The following is a 23,281-nucleotide window of genomic DNA, read 5'->3' as shown; positions in this document are numbered from 1 at the left end:
AATTTTGGAGGGTTAAGAGGCAAATGTTATAATTGCAAGTGGCTCTTATGAGTCTAGTGTGTGTCATGTGTATAGAAAATGAATGATCAGTAATAAAATTATACTTTAAGCCTAAATTAGCATTCCTCGTGTTATTAATTATTTAGAGAAGTCTCACTGAAAACCTAATAAACTTTGGAAAATGTTCTTAATTGCAACATAACATTACTGTATCACCAAATGAACCATTACATTGCAGTATTCCCAAATACCAGCTGATCCATGTAATGTTGAAGTTCTCTCTTAACCAACAAAAAAAAATCATATTCAGAAATCATACTTTATCTAGTCAGTATAAGGGCAGAGCAAATGTTTCTTTGTTTTTAAATCTATTTTTAATGTGGAAATTGGACAATATGGATATATAGCTTTGTTATAGTTTCAACAAGAATAAAGTTCAAATTGTTATTGGAAATTCTATGATGATTAGCACCAAGTTTCTTAAATTAGAAAAAAACAGTAAAATTGAATGGGTTAGTATCACTTACCTAAATAACTCAGATTTGAGAATCCCTGGAATGGGCAGATGCACCCAAAGACTGTTCTATGCTGCATCCACTCTTCTTGTCTTTCAAAGAGTCACAGGACGTGCTGACTTGTTTTCTTCATTTGTAAAATTTACCCTTTGTCAAGTTCTGTGGGAGAAATGACTGAGAAGATACAGGGATCAACAGCTTTCTGACCTTACATAGGATGTATTGCTCCTTCATATATCTTGATTTCCTTATTACCTACATTGTTTTAGTAAATGACTAAAATACACTGGATAAATAATTCTATTCTATTTTCAAGCAATGATTGAGTTGGATGGAGATGATGTAAGAGTTTCCTCCAGAGGAAAATATGCCGAAAGGGACATTGTGCAGGTAAGAAATGTAATGAAAATTATTCATTCTGGTCATTGTGAACAGCTCTTGTCAGTTCTGATTTATAAATAAACAAATTGAAATTAAGAGTCTCAGGTTCCCTTTAATTTAATTGGTGGAGTCTCTGTGAGATTTCCATTAAGTGACAGGGCCTAGAATAAGCACCAGTTACTTTCCTCTGGACTTTAGAGTCATGATATATAAAATAGAATTGTTAAGTTATTTTTATTACTATTTTATTATTACCTACTTTATTATTACCGTAAGATATTGAGGTTTTTAGTAAAATTAGAATCTAGAAACATAATGGACTTTTTAATGACGCTCAATAAATCATAATTTAGTCTGCAACAAGACTAAATGTATTTTAAAACAGCTGATACATATTCATATAGGTAAATTTTGTATAAACAAACCAAAAATGTAGATAATTTCATGCTTTCTTTATAGATTATGGTTAGAAAATTGGAGAAATAGATCTTAAAATCACCATAAATATATAAATTATATGAATTACATATAACCATAAAATAACGCAATATATAACATAGTATATAATGATATATTATACATATATATGTGATTCACAATTCTGTTAATTTAAAAAAGAATACTTTACTAAAGCCTACTATTCTAGGAATGAATAGAGAGAATAAATAGTAACCAATATAATTAAAACTTATAGTTAAAAACAAGGAATTAATTCAACTAAATTTCTGCATCCTTTAGTCTCCATATCTTTTAGAATGTCAGAAGGGAAAAAAGGCTGTGAACTTTACCTTCTTAAATAGGAAAATGAAGGTGTCAGTATGATTTAAGCACACAATATTAAAGTTTTGGAAGAGCAAGCTATGGACTTCAATATTTTCTCCTAAATAATAAACTACATGTTCACCCACTGTACAGTCATTAAGAGAATCTAATTTGTAATCTACCAGAATTTTGTTCAAATCTTGGATTGTCCAATTGTGACAGCTTGGAAAGCTTTCTAAATTTCAGTGTTCTGGCATTGTTGTAAAGAATAAATGAGATGATGTATATGAAGTACATTCCTGAAATAGAACTCAGTAAAATATGATAAAAATTATTAAAATAATTTGAGGGAGAATATAATATAAAGTAATTTGTAAATATGATCATATACAGATTAATGTTGATAAAGATTCAAAAGCATTGTTCTTAATCAGCAAAATTAAATTTTAAATAAGAAACATTTGTGTAACAATTTTTTTGAAAGATCATTAAATATGGCCCTGGCCAGGTGGGTCATCACCCCATACATCAAAAGTTTGCAGTTTGATTCCCAGTCCGGGCACATGCCTAGTTGGGGGTTCAGTTCCAGTCAGGGTGCATTAGGGAGGAAACAGATTGATGTTTCTCACATTGATGTCTCTCTCTCTCTCTCTCTCTCTCTGTCTGTCTCTCTCTCACCCCAGATCAATAAAAACATATCATTGGGTGAGGATTAAAAAATATATAATTAAATATGGTGTACTTTTTAACCTAATATTCTCAGTAGAGTAAAAAAGCACTTTTGCATACATGTAAATGATTAGGTTAAAAGCAGCTAAGAAAGGGAACATGATAATGTGGTCATCTATTTAAGAATCCATAGTGTTTCATTTCCATAATTAGATCCATGATTATTCACCTGAACCTCATTAGCATAATCATAGGTTCAAGTAATTACAACTTATCAAAAAGCTCTCCATACAGTTGGGCTCACAGTTTCCAACAATTAAATTACGAAAGGGAAATATGAATTTGAGGTCCTTTAGAATGTATTAGGTTGCTGTTACGATGCATTTTTATCGAGTTAACAGAGACAAGCCCATATCTCAGTATTATCTGAATGATACTTATGGGAAGCATGGTATTACTTGCTTAAGATTATTTATGTTGTTAAGGTTTTCTTTAAGAGAGCTAATGTGTTGGTGACAGCCAGCAGTTCTTACTATATGAAATAACAATTTCCTTGATCATGAAAATATTTAGTCTCTCAATGGGTATGCTATATTGAACAGAATATTGCTATAGGACTCAGTTCTATGAAATTATATTGTTGGCACTGTGACCTTGAACAAGTCAAAAAATATCTTTGAGCCTTTGTTTCATTAACTCTAAACACTAAATTTTTTCATCTTTGCTCTTCCTATGAGGTTGTGAATCTCAGAGGAAGTAAAACACATGAAAATACTTTGTTATTTATAAGTTAAAGTGTATATAAGTATAATTATATATTTCCTCTTCTTTATACTTAGAATCCTTAAGACCATTCCATTCTTTAAAAAGATACTGGGATCCCCAAAAGTGTTGAAGAAACCTGGGACACAGCTGAACTCTCAAGGGATTTTACCCCATAAAACTGAACTGAAAGAGCTATGAAATCTTATAGATTCTAAACACAAAATTAAAATGTCCTCAGAGCATTAGTAGCCTCCTGAATGACAGTGACATCGTGACTTACATGCCTGTATTTAATTAAGAAGATTTGATGTACCTTTTTTAAATTTCATGGAGAAATTCCTATATGGTGATTGGTCTTTTAAAAATAACAACCAAGGCAATTATTTATATATAGTATCTATCTTATTGTATTGAAGAACAATTAGTGTCCCCTCTCTCATCTTCAATAACATTCCACCATCACAGTTTTCCAGACTCTACCATCCACTCACACATTTTAAAAATGAGATATTTTCAAGAATAGAAACACCCTTGAATATTTAGAATATCAGAGTTGCAAGGGCATACAAAGAATGACACTATCAGTTTTATCATCATCAGAAACTAAGCCACTATAATTAATGCTATAAACACTGCTGGCTAAAATATCATCAGAAAATAGGGTCTATTTAGGCTCTCTTACATTTCCACTTTGAAGCTAATCAAGTTAATGAATAGCAAACAAAACACCAAATTTCTTAAGTAGACAAAAACCTAAGGCTGCAAATAATAGCAGGTAGCTTGAGTTCCAGCAGATAACTGGGGGTAGTAGATGAGGGTTTCATTATACTGTCAAGTCTTAAGTGGTATACAACTTCTTCATATAATCATGATATTTAATCATTTATTAAGTCCTTCATATCTGAGGTAGGCTAAGAGCTATAGCATTACTTCACTTAGTCCTTAATTGACTTTGTTGAGACAGGTACTTTGATTACCATATTTTAAAAAGGAGAAATGCAGTTTAATTTCTCTTGTTTTTAGTCACAAGCTAGTAAGTAGAGTCACAATTTAATCTTAAATGTTTGATTCTAAAATTTTAAACAAATATTCTGTATAACTTTGATTCTAAATCTTAAACCTGGCATTTAAGAGTCTCCATACCAAAAAAAAAAAAAAAAAAAAAAAGTCTCCATACCCTGACCCCAGTCTTTCTCTTTAGCTACACACACACACACACACACACACTTTGTCTAGACAAATAAGACTATTAGCTGTCTTTACATCACACATTTCCATTATTCTTGCTCTTAGTTTCTCTTTTCATTTTACTGGAATAGTCTTCCTCCTCATTGGGCTGATTAAAATCCTACATTTTGGAATTTCCCACTATACTGACTTTGCGATGGTCTCTTCTACACACTTGTTTTCTTTAGAAAAACAACTGCTATATTCACATATCACTTTATACCTTCCTAAAAATACTGGTCAATTTTTGCCTTATAATAATTTATAAACAAGGAAACTGAGACCCAAGATGGAGTGTTAAACAACTTGTACAAAGTTATTTAGATCGTAAGTTGGTTCATCCAAATTTTCAACAGAGTTCTCATTCTAAAACCTGTATTCTTTGTGTGATAACACACCTACTCTCCTAAAATGCAAAATACTAATGAAGATTATTAGGACCTGTTCCCCTTTACATATTACTGTCATGGTTAATGTATCAAAGACAGATTAATTTGGGTTCAAATAATGATAGATATTTATAACTGTCTGATATTGGGTAAGTTAATTAAACTCTTCAAGTTTCAGTTTTGTCTTCTGTAAGCTCAAAATATGGATAACATGCTTATAAAAATTAAATATTTTAAGATTTTGTAGAATCTCTTAGCAGAAGAACTCCCACTTACCAATTGCTCAATAAATGCATTAATACCAGTATTAGTTATTATTAGTAGTTAGTATGTTGGCATAATCCATTGGGAACACATTTTATGTGACTATTACATAGTGGCTGTACCTTGACAAATGAACTAGTCAGTCTTATGTGTGATTATATTCATTGCCTCAGGACTCAATTACATATGACTATAGAATGAGACCCTGTGGTTGTTATTCTAAAACTTAAATGAGTTTGTTTGCTTGCTTGTGATATGGATTGGCCATTGTGCATAAAGCAATGTCATTTCTCTTGGTTGCCTACAGCTGCTGGCCAGCCTATCATTTTCTTAAAAATTATATTCAAATTGTATTTTCTATTAAAGAGAAACTAATAACCTTGATGACTTAGACTTGAAAATCAGTAATGGAGCTCTACACAGTAGGAACAATCAAGTAAATATTAAGCAGAACAACCACTAAAAGCCCATTTGTCCAAACTAATTTAAACTTGTTTCCACAAATACGGAAAGCCAGCCTTCAGAGCAGCCATGAGGAACATTTTCCTTATAATTGATGGATGCTAAGAGAATGACGTAGAATATGAAGGATATACTATACTTCTATGCCCTGGCTGGTTTAGCTCAGTGTATTGAGCGTCGGCCTGCGAGCTAAGTGTCGCTGGTTCGATCTTCCAGTCAGGGTACATCAGAGAAGGAAAACTCTGACTCCAAAAAACCTCCGCTGCCTTGCGGCATACCTCTTCAGGGGAAAGGCTAAGGGAGTAAACCCTGACAGAAAATCCGGAGCCGGAGTCCCTAAGGCGGTTTGACATTGTAGTCAACACCGGCAACTCCTGCGGCGCACCTGAACCCAAGCTGTATCGACTCCGTCTTTCCCTTGGACCCTTCAGCTGCGAAGAGAGGGGGGGTCTGCTGCATGGGCAACAGCAGACCCTCCATATTACCCTGCCCAGGCTCTGTAGCTTCAGCGTCATCACAAGATGTCGATTCAACACGGGAGGAGACAGATACCATGTCACTCCCGAGTCGGACTGCACAGCCATTCTCGGCGGTGCAGATAGACTCTTAAGAAGCTACACCATCGTCTCTCGAGACGGACGGCTGCCGACGACTATACTTCTACAGAACAGAATGCATTTATTAGTATTCTTCATATGAATGTGATCAATGAGTGCCATGTGAAATTTTATTTATTCCTCTAATGCCAGCATTTTAAGAGTCCCAGTTAATTTGGATAATAGCCAATGGTCATTCATTCACAAATCTGTGGGCATTATTCTGAATAAGAGGTCATCAAGTGCAGTGATTGTAAATGAATGATTAAAATAGGTAATAAACAGAGTGGTCTGAAAGGTGGAGTGGATAACTGTGATGTAGAAGGAATGAGCAATAGTTTAAGAATGAGGGCATATATTTTTCATCAAAACTCTTAAGATTTGACAATAGTAACAGGTAAAGGGAATGGAGAGCGACTTGTCATTTTCATTCTTATGTGACTGAATTGATGAATGTCCCTTTGGAAAAGGTTTAGAAAATCCAGGTTTATGATTAGAAATTTGCAACATTCTCCTACACCAAACACACATGTGAGCTGAGGTACATTCCTGTTGGTAACAGTAACTTGCTATGACAGTCATTTTCAGTCTTGGGCAAGGTCCCTTAATACTCAAGGGACATATCTGTGCCCCCACCTAACAAACCTAAGTTAGATGTGATACATATTTTTCTCATCCATTATTTACAAAAGTATTTTTAGATGAGTATAACTATATCTATATGATCGTGGTTCTTAGTTTTGACATTACAGAATATCAAATTAAATAAATTTTAATTTACTTCAATAAAAAATTTAGCACATCTTATAGCATCTGCTGGAACGTGGAAACAACAGATGTTTTAAAATTATGAAAAGGTTGGGAATTACTATTTTAGATTACAATACTGATATCATACTTAAATATGAAAGAGAACAAATTGATAAGACTATTCCTTGTATTTAATGTTTGATAAGAATGTAAATATAAAACTATTAAGAAGATAGTTTCATATTTATATTTAATATAAATGTATAAATTGATAAATAGTTATGGTAATGATAATAAGAATAATTATATATAGTACACATTATGAGTTGAATACTGTTTTAAGCACTTTACATGTTAATGTACTATAAGAACCTAATGAAGTAGGTAGGCATTATTATCCTCACTTTATAGAAGAGGAAACTGAAGCAGAGTGGAAAGCAACTTGTCCAAGATCATGCAGCTAATAAACAGGAGAACCAGCCTCTGAACTTGGAATATCTAATTTCAGAATTTGTGAAAATAGTGGTGAAAAGGTAAATGAGTTTAACACCCTTGGTGTAGAAGAGAGGCGAAGACTCAAATAAAAATTTAAGAGCAAAGTTGAGGTAAAGGAAAGACAAGGCAAGTGGGATCTCCTGATCCCCTTCCCTACAGAGGTATCAACTGTCTGCAAGAGGTGCCAGCCTTTCCCTGAAAGGTAGATATTAACTGCATATTATGGGGGGGAGGAACCTTTAAAAAAGCAGCTTAAAAGGTAATTAAACATATTTGAACCATACCAACATTACTAAATGTTAAGTTTTTAAATACCATACATTTTAAAATAAAGATGAAAATAATTATAGGTACAATCAGACATCTTTTTCTCATTAATCCTTAACTATATCGATTCCTATTTTCTCACTTTTCTAATTATGGTTTCAGAAAAAAAATAAACCTTAATTTTTTTACACCTCTTTGATTTTTTTTTTAATTAAAAAGGTCAAGTCTTTCCATGGTTAGTTAATATGTTTTCACAAAAGTTCACATCTCCACTTCTTTTCTCAGCTGAAGATTATATTTGCTCTGTTAGTTTTTTCTTATCCTCACTTAGCTACTTTCAGGGTAAGAGTAAGATTTGTTACCTTTCTATCACACTTTCTTTTAAAGTAGAGTTTTCCTCCTCAGATGGATAGGGTAAAATTATAGTTATACAGTTATGCTTCTGCTTACAGAGTGTTTTTTGTTTTTTTAAGGAGTGATTTTTCTTCTTTCCCTTAAAAGAGACCGTATATATATATATATATATATATATATATATATATAAAGGTATTACACCTGCTATTTGGTTTCTTAAAATTTTTACTTGGTTTACTGGTAGCAACCTGACATTTTAAAGCCTGCTTAGTAATACCAGTTGTTTTCTCAAATCACATCTTGAGTAACTGCTTAAATCAAGTGTATGTTTTTCAAAATAAATTTAAAACAGTTATATATGAGATAAGAGTGTGCTCACTCTTTCTCTGGGGGAAAATGATTTCATTTAAAACATTGTACTTAGACATTGTTCAGCATTGTAAAATGTCTTCACTCTGCTTTTTCTCTAAGACCTAAAATTACTGTTTTCCTGAACTATCACAGCATTAACAATTCCAATCATTTCCAAGTTGCTTCAAGAATCATCGTATCTCTAAGGGGAAATGGAACAAATGCCCTCAAACACCACTGTGTTTAGTAATTTAAGTATCATTAAAAATGAGAATGGAATCAGGCAATCTATTACCGGAGTATTTGGAGTTGAGCTGATAAGGGCTCTCACATAATTCCTTATGGAAAGATAGAGCAATTGTTTTTATATAATATAAAAATAAGAGTGATGATATTTCCATAAGAAGTACATCAAAATCTCATGCTGAGGATTTTTTGGTTGATTTTGTTTTTGTCTTTCCAAATAACAGATGTAAAAACGACAACACTGGGGAGACTCAGTGTACTAAATACAGGGTGGGGCAAAAGTAGGTTTACAGTTGTATGTGGAACAGTTTATTTTTCTATTATTAATTATGGTATTATTTTCCATACAAACAACAGTAAGCCTGCTTTTGCCCCACCCTGTATTTCAGGCTCCGACTAATATCACCTGTGTGAATTTCATATCCATGTCCTTGTGTTTTGGTCTTCTGATCCTAATTTAAAATACATTGCATGTGTTTAGGAGTCTTTAACAATATATGCTATTTTTTTCCCCTTTCATTGGGGAATATTTCTGCCTTGAAATCTGAATTAGGCATGGATTAACCCCATTTGACAAGAAACTGTTCTGAAGAGAATTCAAAACTGCAAAACCCATGTAGTGACACGACGGACATACAGGGACCAGGAGACATGAATTGCTGGGGGGAAAACATAGAGAACAATTACATCCCTTTTTAGGTAAAGTTTATGTTAAAAAGTTTGATCACTGTTATAGTTCCTTGTAATGAATCAAATATCTAAAAGATATAGTCACTATTGCCTATCTCATGTGACTCTGGTCTTCTCCGATACGCCGACAATCAAACATTTACATGTGCTGATTTTTGTGTCTATGAACTAGTGTGTTAAAGTCTGTGAATTAACTTTCTTTCACTTCTGCTTTATAGTTTGTGCCTTTCAGAGATTATATTGACAGAAGCGGAAACCACATACTGAGTATGGCTAGGCTGGCTAAAGACGTCCTCGCTGAGATCCCTGAGCAGTTCCTCTCTTACATGAGGGCCCGAGGAATCAAGCCATCACCTGCACCTCCCCCGTACACCCCGCCTACCCATGTGTTACAGACTCAAATATGACTGCGCTCCGAAACGTTAACTTAAACTACATGTCAGTTAGAACTGCTGAGTCAAGCTTGGTCCTGGTGCTCTGTAATGAACCAGGCAATGAGAACGTTTTCTCCGTTTGGTTGCAGCAGTCCTGCCTGGTTAATATGCTTTCTGGGATCCAAAAGTCTTCTCTTCCTGAACCAAAACTGTAAATATGGTTGTTGCATGAGCAACAGAAAAATTGTTTGAATGCTTGAAGCAAAATATGGGTGTCTTCTCTGAATCTTTACCTTTTTTGTTTTTTTGTTTGGACAGAAACAGCTGATTTCCAATGTGTTGTTGGGAAAAAGCACAAACTCTGTTTTTAACTAAAATATTGTCCTCGACTGCTGTGTGTATAGGAAAGCAGTCTTTCTGTATCAATGTTTACATGTTACTACTTTTTAAATTTCAATACTTTTATAACTGTTCTTAAGAATAAGAGTTTTGAATATTGAATCCTTTGTCTTCTAAACTGCAATAGCTATCATTACAAGAGCAATATCTCTTTGAATGACTGTCTGGACAAATACAGTTGCAAGCAAGGGAAAGGAAAGATACTTTCATATTCTTCAGTGAGTGAATTGTCTTACGAAGCTGCATCTGCTTAGTAATCAGTTCCTCTGCATTTGCCAAGTATGGGAGTTTCAGCTTAGCAGATGTATATCCTGTAAGAACATGCATTTTTCATGGAGCTTGGGTTCTAAATTTAGACTGCAGTCAGTTTATGTTCTGTTCTGCTAAGTAGAAATTTTTAAAAAGTCAAACATTGTGAACTGTAAATGCACAGAAAATACTTTGTGTCAGAGGTAGCCTCTTTATATTATAGTGCTATTTAGGAAGACTAAAACCCAAAATATTTAACTGTGAACATGTAGCAGAAGTTTTGAAGTTTTTATTCCATTATACTTTGTCTAGATATTTTAATTCAAAGGGATACTGGCTCTCTCAGATTCCTTATCACCTTTCCACATTGCCACACGAGGGTGCACAGGCTGGAAGTTTTTTTGTGAAATTCCCAGTTAAATATACACAACCATGTGACTTAGTGCACAACACATTTGCGAAATCACCTACTCCTATGTACTAATCTGCCTGTCCACGATTAATTGTAAAGAGTTTTTGCATGTACAGTTTTTACAAGAATTACAGTTTTGTGATGTTGCGTCCAAATAAAAGCATTTCTTTAGAACAAATGGCCTTAAATCCTCACAGAATTCCTGGAAATGATTATGAACTGCCTTTAAATAATAGAAAAGTGTATTTATTTTTTCTTTTGTGTCAATAATGTAAGTGCTTTATAATATTTTCCTTACTTATATATTTACTACTTGGTTTATTTTTACTGTATGTTGTTTTCTTTGTCCCAAGTTGACTTAGGGTGACTTTTATAAGCATGAAACTATTTTACTGAAAAGCAAAATATATACATCCACATATCTAACAGTATCAATATTATATAATTATGTAATACTAAATTGTCCATTTTTAAGTATGTATTAAAATCTTTAAAAGAATAACTATCTGCTTTGTAAATGTTATTTATAATGACATGCAGTTCGATGATTTCTTTTACTGAGCTTAAATATTTATGCCAGTTTAGTTTATTAATCTACAGATTTTTATTTATCTTTATCAGTCCAAAATAACAAAAATAAATAAGATCAATATTCTTTCCTTCTTGTCAAATATCAGTCATTTTTCTTTGAACTGATCAGCGGGAATGAAAGATGTGCCCTTTCTTATCTAGATAATAGTCTGCCCAAACCTAGTGGATATAAATGGCTAAGAATGGAATAACCTCAATTACAAACGTGTCCTTTGTATGGCTATCAATAATTAACAGAAACATATGTGATGTTAGTTCCTGTGTAAGATTAGAAAATACCTAGTCTTGTCATTGCCTAAAGGACAAACCAAGACTAAAAGTGTTGAGTAATTTATCCAAGACTATATAACTAAAGCAGAATCCATTAACATTGTGAAATATTTGTTTTGTGAGCTTAAATGTTGGGAGTTGCTGTTAGGGAATGCACAATGAAAACCCAGAGACGATTGCTCAACATTGCTGTGCAGCTCACTCCACCTTCCCAGCAAATATTCCTTCATTTGCTATGTTAATACCTAAAAGTTACATAACAACCAGCAAAGTCTTAAATTCCACACAATATAGGGAGGTGCTGCAATGAAACATATGGAACTTTTAAGAATTAACAAGCACATTTTATAACTTTTTTGCCTAGAAGTCTTTTCTTCATTAGATCTTTTCTTAAGCTAGTCCTTCCTTTTGATGAGAGAAGACTTGGTACATCATGAGTATAGAGCTGCTGGAAAGGGCTTCCTTTGAAGACGTGAAAGGAAAATTGAGAGAACCTACAGCACCAAGCCTGAGCTGTTTATCACTTTTTTGATAGATGGTCATCCTAATACTGTTCATAACTCAGATTTCAGTTTCACAACCAGAGTAATCATCCACTAAATAAAAGTATTTTTCTAATGGAGAGTAAGGTAAATATCCATATCAAAATTATTCTCACTCCCAACAACTGTTTTACTGTTTGGAAATATTTGTATATAATTTAACAAAATATACTAACATAATAAACACAAGTCTCCAGTGTTTGTACTACGAATATTATCTAAAGACATAATAGTTATACTTTAAATTACAGAATTCTGAACAGAGGAAGCATGTTTAAACCTGATAAGAAAAGGTTGTTGCTTATTTCATACTTTATCAGACCACTCCTAATGCCATCATCTGCCATTGCTCTTACTTCCTGGGTCTTGGAGATGCTCTGAGGACCAAAATCTAAGAGAGAGATGACCCCTGAGGTCTTTTCATGGAAAGGGCAAAACGAACTGTTCTAAAGATTTACTCATTTATTTTCAAAGCAATAGTGGCCATGACCTCATACAGTATCATACAGAGTATTTTCACTGCCCTAAAAATCCTGTGCTCTGCTTATTCATCACACCATTCTCCCTAATTCCTGGTAACCATTAATCTTTATACTGTCTCCATGGTTTTGTCTTTTCTAAAGTATGTCATATAGTTAAAATCATGCAGTATGTAGCCGTTCCCAATTGTCTTCTTTTACTTGGTAATATGCATCTAAACTTCTTCCATGTCTTTTCATAGCTTGATAGCTCACTCCCTTTTTTAGTGCTGAGTACTATTCTACTGTCTGGATGTATCACAATTTATCCATTCACCTACTGAAGGACATCTTGGCTGCTTCCAAGTTTTGGCAGTTATTCACTCCTCTTTTTAAATGTCTTCTATCGCCTTCTCACCTTTCCTTGCTCATTGCTACCATCTTTATTCAAGTTCTCCTGACTTTGTTTGAACTGTGTCATTAACCTCTGAATTTCTAAGTCTACAATCTTTTTTTCATTTAAATTTGTCAGATTCATCTTCCTAAAGTATAGTGCTGATCACTACCTCATTCATACATTTTCAACAGCACCCAATACTACCCAAGTCCAAATTTCTTTAACCTGGGACATTCAGGTCCCTTACCACATAGCTTCAAGCTGAAAATACTCTGTATGATACTGTATTGTGGCTATATGCCATTATACAATAGCCAAAACATATAGAATGAAGAGTAAACTATAATATAAAGTATGGACTTGGGGTGATAGTTATGTGTCAGTGAAGGTTCATTAATTGTAACAAATGTACCACTCTAGCAGGTGATGTTAATAGTGGAACAGGCTGTACATGTTTGGGGACAGGGGGTATGTGGAACTCTGTACTTTTTCACCCAGTTTTGCTGTGAACCTAAAACTTATCTAAAAAAAAAAAATTTTTTTTAAGTGAACAGATAGATATATGAGAACATGCTAGGGGGTTCGAAAAGGGAAAATAAAAAGATTGCTAAGCAGAATTGAGGATGTATTAGAAATGAGCATGAATTTTGTAGTGCTCCTGTAGGAAGAGTTTAATGGAACAGTTGATAGCCTAGAACATAGAAGGGGGCCATCTCACTGGCATATAACTAAGAGGAATTCAATAATGTTCAAGTGAATGAAGGATTTTTTTTAATGTGTTTTATTGATTATAATATTACATTTGTGCCAATTTCCCTTCCCTCTGCTCCCCTCCACCCGGTGGCCCCCCTCCCTCCAGTTGTCCCCCCCTTTTAGATCATGTCCATTAGTTGTGCATACAGTTCTTCTCAACCTCTCTCTGTCTATTCCATTCCCTCCTACCATGATCCTTAATTCCTATATCATCTCCCTCCCTCTCCCCATTCCCCCTCCCTGTTGACCTCCCCCCAATATGTTCCCCGTACCTAAAGTTCTTTTTCCACTCTCGTTGCCTGTTTAGTTTGCCTTTGTTTCAATTCCCTAGCTTCTGTTGTTTCTTGTGATGCAGTTTTCATTTTAGATTTCATTGTCTTGATCCTCCTTTTTCTAAACCAGTCCCTTTAACATCTCATATAACAGTGGTTTGGATCTAATGAACTCTTTCAGTTTTATTTTGTCCTGGAAACACTTTCTCTGTCCTTCTATTCTGAATGACAATTTCGCTGGATAGAGTATTCGTGGTTGTAGGTTTTGGATTTTCATTACTTTGAATATTTCTTGCCAGTCCCTTCTTGCCTGCAGGGTCTCCCTTGAGAAGTTAGCTGATAGTCTAATTGGGACCCCTTTGTACATGATTCTTTTCTTCTCTCTTGCTGCTTTTAAGATTCTCTCTTTATCTTTAATTTTTGACATTTTGATTATAATGTGTCTTGGAGTGGTTCTCCCTGGGTCCAGTTTTTTTGGAACTCTCTGTGCTTCCTGGACCTGTAAGTCTATTTCCTTCCCCAAGTCTGGGAAGTTCTCCTTTATTATATTTTCACTCAATTTTTCAAGTTCTAGTTCATCTTCCTCGCTCTCTGGCAAACCAATGATTCTTATGTTGGGCCTTTTATAGCTGTCCCAGAGGTTTCTGATCCTCTCATCGTTGCTTCCCATTTCCTCTCCCTGCATTGGTTGACTGCTTGTTCCTTCTCCATATTCCGGTTTGTTGAAATGAACTCTGGATTTTATTTCCTCACCATCTGTCTCGTATGTGGTTTTGTTCCTTTCGTTATGAGTGTTTTTCGCTTCTTTCTCATCTTTTTCCAGATCTTTTGTGAATTCTGTAAGCCACCTGATAACAATGGCCCAGAACTGAGCATCTGACAGGTTTCTTATCTGTTCATCTGTCAGGTTCTCCATCTGTTGCCTGGTGAGCTGTGCCACCGGGATTTCTATAGTTGTCTGCCTCATTTTGACAGATGCGTTTTGTTTTCTTGGGCCGGCTGTAGGGGGCAGTGCCTGTGTACTCGTCACAAGCCAGTGACCGGCGCCTGTCCGCGACCTATTTCGCAGCCCTGTGGCGCTTTCTTTGGGGGCGGGGGTCCAAGATGGATTCACACAGTTATTCCGCTAGGAGACCAGGATCCGTCCTCCCGCCCCCCTGGGCCTCACCGTTCAAGGCGGTGTGGTGGCTGCTTTCCCCAGCGTTGGGGTCGCGAGCTGCCGGGGGTTCGACTGCAGCCGGGGTTGTTCTCCCCGCCGCTGTCCCAGGTGCGGCTGCAAACAGCACCGCCCCCTTTCGCTTTTACCTGCCCAAAGAGCGCCGCTGGTTTATAACTTCATATGTTGGGCTTCCGTGTAGTTTTATTTTCTGGAATTTCTAGTTATCCTTTGTTTTGAAGTAGTTGTATTCCTCTCTAGTTGTAGAGGGAGACCTAGCGCGTCCGTCTAAGCCTCCATCTTGGCCGGAAGTCTGAATGAAGGATTTTAATATTCTCCCCACATTTCATTTTCTCTCACTGATAACACTAGATAGAAAATATATAAATTCATTAAAGTTATTTCATTAAAAAGCCCTGGCTGGTTTAGCTCAGTGGATTGAGCGTCGGCCTGCGAGCTAAGTGTCGCTGGTTCGATCTTCCAGTCAGGGCACATCAGAGAAGGAAAACTCTGACTCCAAAAAAACTCCGCTGCCTTGTGGCATACCTCTTCAAGGGAAAGGCTAAGGGAGTAAACCCCGACAGAAAATCCGGAGCCGGAGTCCCTAAGGCGGTTTGACATTGTAGTCAACACCGGCAACTCCTGCAGCGCTCATGAAGCCAAGCTGTATTGACTCCGTCTTTCCCTTGGACCCTTCAGCTGCGAAGAGAGGGGGGGTCTGCTGCATGGGCAACAGCAGACCCTCCATATCACCCTGCCCAGGCTCTGTAGCTTCAGCTTCACTGGAGAGGACACTCCAGCGTCATCGCAAGATGTCGATTCAACACGAGAGGAGACAGATACCATGTCACTCCCGAGTTGAACTGCACAGCCATTCTCGGCAGTGCAGATAGACTCTTAAGAAGCTACACCATCGTCTCTCGAGACGGACGGCTGCCGACGACGACGACGAGTGGCCATGACCTAATGATTTTCTCATCATAAAGTTATTCACTAATTTAATTTCCATGCAACAAGCCTGCTGGGCATTCCTAATGTATTTAGATAAGCTGATATCAAAGAGATAGGATTTGCTATTAGTCAACGAGGTCGATATCATTGACCTCACAAATTAGGAGGAAGGATGAAGGAAGAAATATACTCAGGGTTGGCTTGAAAGTAGCTCCTTTTTTCAGATATCTTCTTCACCTTACAAATTAAGTTAATGGAAATTATAGCACTGATTCAGTTACTTTGACAGAGAACAACCAGATTCATAACTCTTAACATTTATACAAGATAATTCTGACAAGAAACACTATATAAAATACCTTTTATTTAGTTATCAAGTTTATTTACTATTAAAACTATTTAGAATATTAAAATCAGAGTCTATTTAAAATTAACAAAGTCATTTGACTAGTTCATGATTTTCAACAATAGCAAAAGGCGTATTCCATAGTTTAGAGATGGGCAAGTTCAACATGCACTTTATTTTTATTTATTTATTTTTTTTAAATTACAGTCATTGTTTTATTATCTTTTTTTTTTTTTTTTTTTTTTTTTGGTTTTTCAATTACAGTTGTCCCCTTTTCCCCCAATTTCTCTCCCCCACCCAGCCCACCCCCTCTCCCGCAATCATATCCCTCCCCGTTGTCTATGTCCATGAGTCTTTTATACAGGCTCTTTAATTAAACCCTTCCCTTACTTATCCCCCTTCTCTCCCTCTCCCCTCCCCCCTATTGACTGCTATTCTGCTCTTTGTTCTATTTAGTTCCTTTGTTTGTGTTGTTCTTTAGTTTCCTGTATTAGGTGATATCATATGGTATTTTTCTTTCTTTGCCTGGCTTATTTCACTAAGCATAATTCTCTCTAGTTCCATCCATGTTGTTGCAAATGGTAGGAGTTCCTTCTTTCTTTCTGCTACATAGTATTCCATTGTGTAAATGTACCACAGTTTTTTGATCCACTCATCTACAGATGGGCACTTAGGTTGTTTCCAGCACTTAGCTATTGTAAACAGTGCTGCTATGAACATAGGAGTGCATAAGTTCTTTTGAATTGGTGTTTCAAGATTCTTCGGGTATAATCCTAGTAGTGGAGTCGCTGGTTCAAAAGGCAGTTCCATTTTTACTCTTTTGAGGTAATTCCATACTGTTCTCCATAGTGGCTGCACCAGTCTGCATTCCCACCAACAGTGCAGTAGGGTTCCCGTTTCTCCACATCCTCGCCAGCACTTGTTGCTTGTTGATTTGTTGATGATGGCCATTCTGACTGGTGTAAGGTGGTATCTCATTGTGGTTTTTATTTGCATCTCCCTGATGGCTAATGATGTTGAGCATTTTTTCATGTGTCTATGGACCTTCTGTATGTCCTCTTCGGAGAAGTGTTTGTTCAGGTCCCTTGCCCATTTTTTAATTGGGTTGTTTGTTTTCTTGATGTTGAGTCGTATCAGCTCTTTATATATTTTGGAAATCAGTCCCCTGTCTGTGATGTCATTGGCAAATATGTTTTCCCATATGGTTGGTTTCCTTTTCATTTTGCTGATGTTTTCTTTTGCTGAGCAGAAACTCTTCAGTTTGATGTAATCCCATTTATTTATTTTTTCCTTTATTTCTCTTGCTTTAGGAGATGTATCCGTGAAGAGATTGTTACGTGAGATATCTGATATTTTCTTGCCTATGTTTTCCTCTAGGACTTTTATGGTGTCACGGCTTACATTTAAGTCTTTGATCCATTTTGAGTTTATTCTCGTGTGTGGTGTAAGTTGGTGGTCTAGTTTCATTTTTTTGCAGGTCCCTATCCAGTTCTCCCAGCACCATTTGTTAAAGAGGCTCTTCTCACTCCATTTTATATTCCTTCCTCCTTTATCAAAGATTAGTTGACCATAGAGGCCTGGGTTTATTTCTGGACTCTCTATTCTGTTCCACTGATCTATATGTCTGTTCTTATGCCAGTACCATACTGTTTTGATTACAGTGGCTTTGTAGTATTGTTTGATATCTGGTGTTGTGATTCCTCCTGCTGTGTTCTTCTGTCTCAAGATTGCTTTTGCTATTCGGGGTCTTTTTTGGTTCCATATGAATTTATGGAGTATTTGTTCTAGGTCTGTGAAATATGTCATTGGTATTTTAATAGGGATTGCATTGAATTTGTAAATTGCTTTGGGTAGTATGGCCATTTTGATGATGTTGATTCTTCCCATCCAAGAACATGGTATTTGCTTCCATTTATTTGTTTCTTCCTTAATTTCTTTCTTCAATGTTATGTAATTTTCAGAGTACAGGTCTTTTATCTCTTTGGTTAAGTTTACTCCTAGGTACTTTATTTTTCTTGTTGCTATAGTAAATGGTATTTTCTTTTTTGTCTCTGTCTCTGCTATTTTATTGTTGGTGTACAGAAATGCCTTAGATTTCTGTATATTTATTTTGTACCCTGCGATTTTGCCAAATTCACTTATTATATTGAGTAGTCTTTTAGTGGAGTTTATAGGATTTTCTAGGTATACTATCATATCATCTGCATATAATGAAAGTTTCACTTCCTCTTTCCCAATTTGGATTCCTTTTATTTCTTTTTCTTGTCTGATTGCTGTAGCTAGGACTTCCAACACTATGTTGAAAAGGAGTGGAGAGAGTGGACAACCTTGTCTCGTTCCTGAGTTCAGGGGGAATGCTTTCAGTTTTTGTCCATTGAGTATGATGTTGGCCTCAGGCTTCTCATATATAGCCTTAATTATGTTAAGATATGCTCCCTTTATTCCCATTTTGCTGAGTGTTTTCATCATAAATGGGTGTTGAACTTTATCAAATGCTTTTTCTGCATCTATTGATATGATCATGTGATTTTTGTCTTTCATTCTGTTTAGGTGATGTATTATATTTATTGATTTGCGAATATTAAACCATCCTTGCATCCCTGGAATGAAGCCCACTTGATCATGATGTATGATCTTTTTGATGTGTTGCTGGATCCTGTTTGCCAATATTTTATTGAGGATTTTAGCATCGATGTTCATCAGTGATATTGGCCTGTAGTTTTCTTTCTTTGTTGTGTCTTGACCTGGTTTGGGGATTAGGATAATACTGGCTTCATAGAAAGAGTTTGGGATTTTCCCTTCTTCTTGGATTTTTTGGAACAGTTTGAGGAGGATAGGAGTTAGTTCTTCCCTGAATGTTTTGTAGAATTCGCCTGTGAAGCCATCCGGTCCAGGGCTTTTGTGTGCTGGGAGATTTTGGATTACTGTTTCAATTTCCTTCTTTGTTATTGGTCTGTTGAGACTTTCCACTTCTTCTTGATTCAGTTTTGGAAGGTTGTATGTTTCTAGAAATTTGTCCATTTCTTCTAGATTGTCAAATTTCTTGTCATACAGTTGTCTGAAGTAATTTCTAACTATCATTTGTATTTCTGAGGTATCAGTCGTGATTTCTCCTCTTTCATTTCTGATTTTGTTTATTTGTGTCTTCTCTCTTTTTTTCTTGATTAGACTGGCTAGAGGCTTGTCGATTTTGTTGATTTTTTCGAAGAACCAGCTCCTAGTTTTGTTGATCTTTTGGATTGTTTGTTTAGTCTCTATGTCATTTAGTTCTGCTCTGATCTTGATGATTTCATTCCTTCTTCTTGCCCTAGGCTTTGTTTGTTGTTGTTGTTCTAGTTCTTGTAGCATTGTGGTTAGGTTTTTTATTTGAGATTCTTCTAGCCTTTTCAGATATGCCTGTATTGCTATAAACTTCCCTCTCAGGACTGCTTTTGCTGTGTCCCACAGGTTTTGGGTTGTTGTGTGCTCATTATCATTAGTTTCTAGAAATTTCTTGATTGCTTCTTTGATGTCATTGTTAACCCATTCATTATTTAATAGCATGTTATTCAATCTCCATGAGTTTGGGTGTCTTTGATTTTTTCCTCTGAGGTTGATTTCTAGTTTCAAGGCATTGTGATCTGAAAAGATGCTTGATATGATTTCAATTTTCTTGAATTTGTTGAGGCTTGTTTTGTGACCTATCATGTGGTCTATCTTTGAAAATGTCCCATGTGCACTTGAAAAGAATGTATATTTTGCTTCTTTGGGGTGAAAAGTTCTATATATATCAGTTAGATCCATGTGGTTTAGTGTGTTGTTGAATGCCTGTATATCCTTGGTGTTTCTTTGCTTCGATGATCTGTCTATTGTTGATAATGGAGTGTTGAAGTCCCCTACTATGAGTGTGTTGTTGTTGATATCCTTTTTGTGGTCTTCTAGTATTTGCTTTATGTATTTGGGTGCTCCTATGTTGGGTGCATATATGTTTATCAAAGTCATATCTTCTTGATGGATTGTTCCTTTAAGTATTATGAAATGTCCTTCTTTGTCTCTTTTTATTGTCCTTGCTTTGAAATCCATTTTGTCTGATATGAGAACTGCTACCCCGGCTTTTTTTTCCGGTCCGTTTGCTTGGAATATTTTTTTATATCCCTTTACTTTCAGTCTGTGTAAATCTTTTGTTTTGAGGTGTGTTTCTTGTAGACAGCAAATATGTGGGTCCTGTTTTCTTATCCATTCCGTTACCCTATGTCTTTTAATTGGAGCATTTAATCCATTTACATTTAAGGTTATTATTGACGTGTATTTATTCATTTCCCTTTGTACCTCTGTTCCTCTCCTCTCTTGTTTTTTCCTTCTTTTTTCTTAGAACAGTCCCTTTAGCATCTCCTGCAATGCTGGTTTGGTGGAGATGTATTCTTTCAGTCTTCCTTTGTCTGAGAAACTCCTTATTTCACCTTCTATTTTGAATGAGAGCCTTGCTGGGTAGAGTATTCTTGGTTGTAGGCCTTTGTTTTTCATTGCTTGAAATATTTTTGACCATTCCCTTCTGGCTTGTAATGTTTCTGTTGAGAAATCAGTTGATAGCCTTATCGGAGCTCCCTTGTATGTTATTTGCTGCTTTTCTCTTGCTGCTTTTAGGATTCTCTCTTTGTCTTGGAATGTTGCCATTTTAACTATGATGTGCCTTGGAGTGGGTTTTTGGGGGTTCCTCTTGATTGGAACTCTCAGTGCTTCTTGGACTTGCATAGCTTTTCCTCTCATCAGGTTCGGAAAATTTTCTGTCACTATTTCTCCTATCAGATTTTCAATTCCATGTTCCTTTTCTTCTTCCTCTCGTATTCCGATGATCCTTAAATTATTTTTCCTAATGCTATCCTGTAATTCCCTTACATCTTGTTCATATTTTTTCAATCGTTTTTCATTTTGCTGTATTGTCTGGGAGTTTTTCTCTACATTATCTTCTAACTCACTAATCCGATCCTCTGCTTCGTTTAGTCTGCTTTTGACTGATTCTACTGTGTTTTTCAGTTCAGAGATTGTATTCTTAAGTTCTTCCTGGTTCTTGTTAACGATTTCTATGTCTTTTTTTATGCTGGTGTAGTTCTCTGCAAGTTCCCTGTAATTTTCTTGGAGCTGCTGGTAACTTCCTTGAAGGTTGTCATAGTTGATTTTAAGGATGTCGAGTATGTTGAGCTTCTTTACCACCATTGTTTTGAATTCCATGTCTGACATTTGGGCTATGTCTATTTCGTCTATCTCTCTTTCTGAGGATTCCTCTTTTCTTTTCATTGAGGGGTTATTTTTGCGTCTTACCATGTTGGATTCTTTTTGTTTTTATTTATTTATTTATTTATTTATTTATTTATTGGGGGGGGTAGTCTGCTTTGACTTCCCTCCTTTGTGGTGTAATATTCTTTATCGAAGGTCTGGGAGTTTCAGTGGTGCAGTCTCTTTGATATCCTGAGCCTGATGGTCTTGAGTTACCCTTTATGTCATTTGTTTATGCTGTTCGGTTATATTTCAGATGTTCTTTGATAGAATCTTCCTTCTGGCTACTTGGTTGAGAGTCACTCTATCTGCTTTGTCTTGACTTCTTTTGTGGATATGCTGTTAAAGACATAAACACACAGCCCAGGCAGGAGACCCACACCCTCAGAAAGTATCCCCCACTCTATCCTGCTATCGTTAGCCAACTAGCCCGTATTAATATAAATGTAAAGAGATTTGAGCTTTTATACTATAAGAAGAATAGATACGAGTTGTTTTTGGGGAGGAAAAATATAATTTTTGATAGAGGGGTTGATAGATTAATAATAGTTGAGACTGTGCAAGCCAGTTAGTAATATTTACATTGTATGTTAATAAAAATAGAAGAAAAGGATAGAAAAATACTTAGTATAGTAAGAAAGTGGGATTGTATTGTATTTGGGTTTATATAGTAATTATATTGTATTATTTAAAGTAATAGGGGGGCTAAGCTAGACACACAAACGAATAAACCACTATTAAAGAGAAAGGATGAGAAGGAGAGGTTATATGCAACACGTTAGAGATAAAGTTTGTTATTATTGGAAGAGGTGGAGGAAAAACACCCCCCAAAAAAATCCCCAAGAAAATAGAAGAAAAGAAGAAAAAGAGAAAGAGTAGAAAATAAAAAATTTACCACAACCCCCCCAAAAAACCCCAAAAGGTAAGCAAGAAAGGAACAAAGAAAGATAGAAAAGAAAGAATACAGAAGAAAGAAAGAAAAAAGAGAGAGAAAAAAAAAATTGAACCAAAAAAAAAATATATATATATATACATATATATATACCCCCCAAAACCCCCCCAAAAAAACCCCAGGAAAAGAATAAAGAAAGAAGGAAAGAAAAGAAATTATTAAGAAGAAAGAAAGAACAAGGGAGAAAAAATTTGGAAAGAAAAAAAAAAAAAAACGATGTTTTTACTCCGTTTTAGCCTTGGTGTGTTGCCTTCTTTTTCTGGGTCCGCAGCTGGTCTAGTGTGGCAGGTCAGAGGTTCTTGTTCTTTTGCCGGACTGGTGTGCGCACCCGGTTGCCGCTATGGTGCGCGCCCGCGGTTGCCGGCACGGCGCGCTACCTTGCTGCCCCCTGTAGCCAGTTGAGGTGCCCTTGCGCGCAAGCCCCTGCGCGCTCGGACGGCCCGAGAGTTTGCCCCGCGGTTGGAGCCCACTGCTGCCGGGCCGCGGTGGTTCCCCGTTCTTGCCAAGGTGTCTCTGTCCGCGCGGGCGGCCCGAGCGCTTTCCCCGGGATTGGCTCCTGCTTTCGCTGGGGCGCTGCAGTTCCCCGTTCGCGCCGAGGTGACCCTGCCCGCGCGGGCGGCCCGATGCTTTTCCCGGGATTGGCTCCTGCTTTCGCTGGGCCGCGGGGGTTCCCCGTTCGCGCCGAGGTGACCCTGCCCGCGCGGACGGCCCGAGCGCTTTCCC

At 36.3% G+C, this 23,281-nt stretch overlaps 1 protein-coding gene across 1 annotated transcript in view; it reads left to right on the top strand.

Annotated features, from left to right (window-relative positions):
• CPNE8 (copine 8) overlaps positions 1-11,272 on the top strand; it is a 170,925-nt gene extending 159,653 nt beyond the window's left edge. Inside the window, exons 19-20 of the mRNA XM_090273007.1 lie at positions 832-905; positions 9,402-11,272. Of these exons, the coding sequence (XP_090129133.1) occupies positions 832-905; positions 9,402-9,590 (263 nt within the window). The 3' untranslated portion in view covers positions 9,591-11,272. The remainder of the gene's footprint in view (positions 1-831; positions 906-9,401) is intronic.
• The last annotated feature ends 12,009 nt before the right edge of the window (positions 11,273-23,281 follow it).

The sequence above is a fragment of the Furipterus horrens genome, unplaced genomic scaffold (assembly GCF_987537825.1).
Source record: "Furipterus horrens unplaced genomic scaffold, mFurHor1.1.pri manual_scaffold_4, whole genome shotgun sequence".
Lineage (NCBI taxonomy): Eukaryota > Metazoa > Chordata > Mammalia > Chiroptera > Furipteridae > Furipterus > Furipterus horrens.
This window is presented reverse-complemented; position numbering and strand designations above follow the sequence as displayed.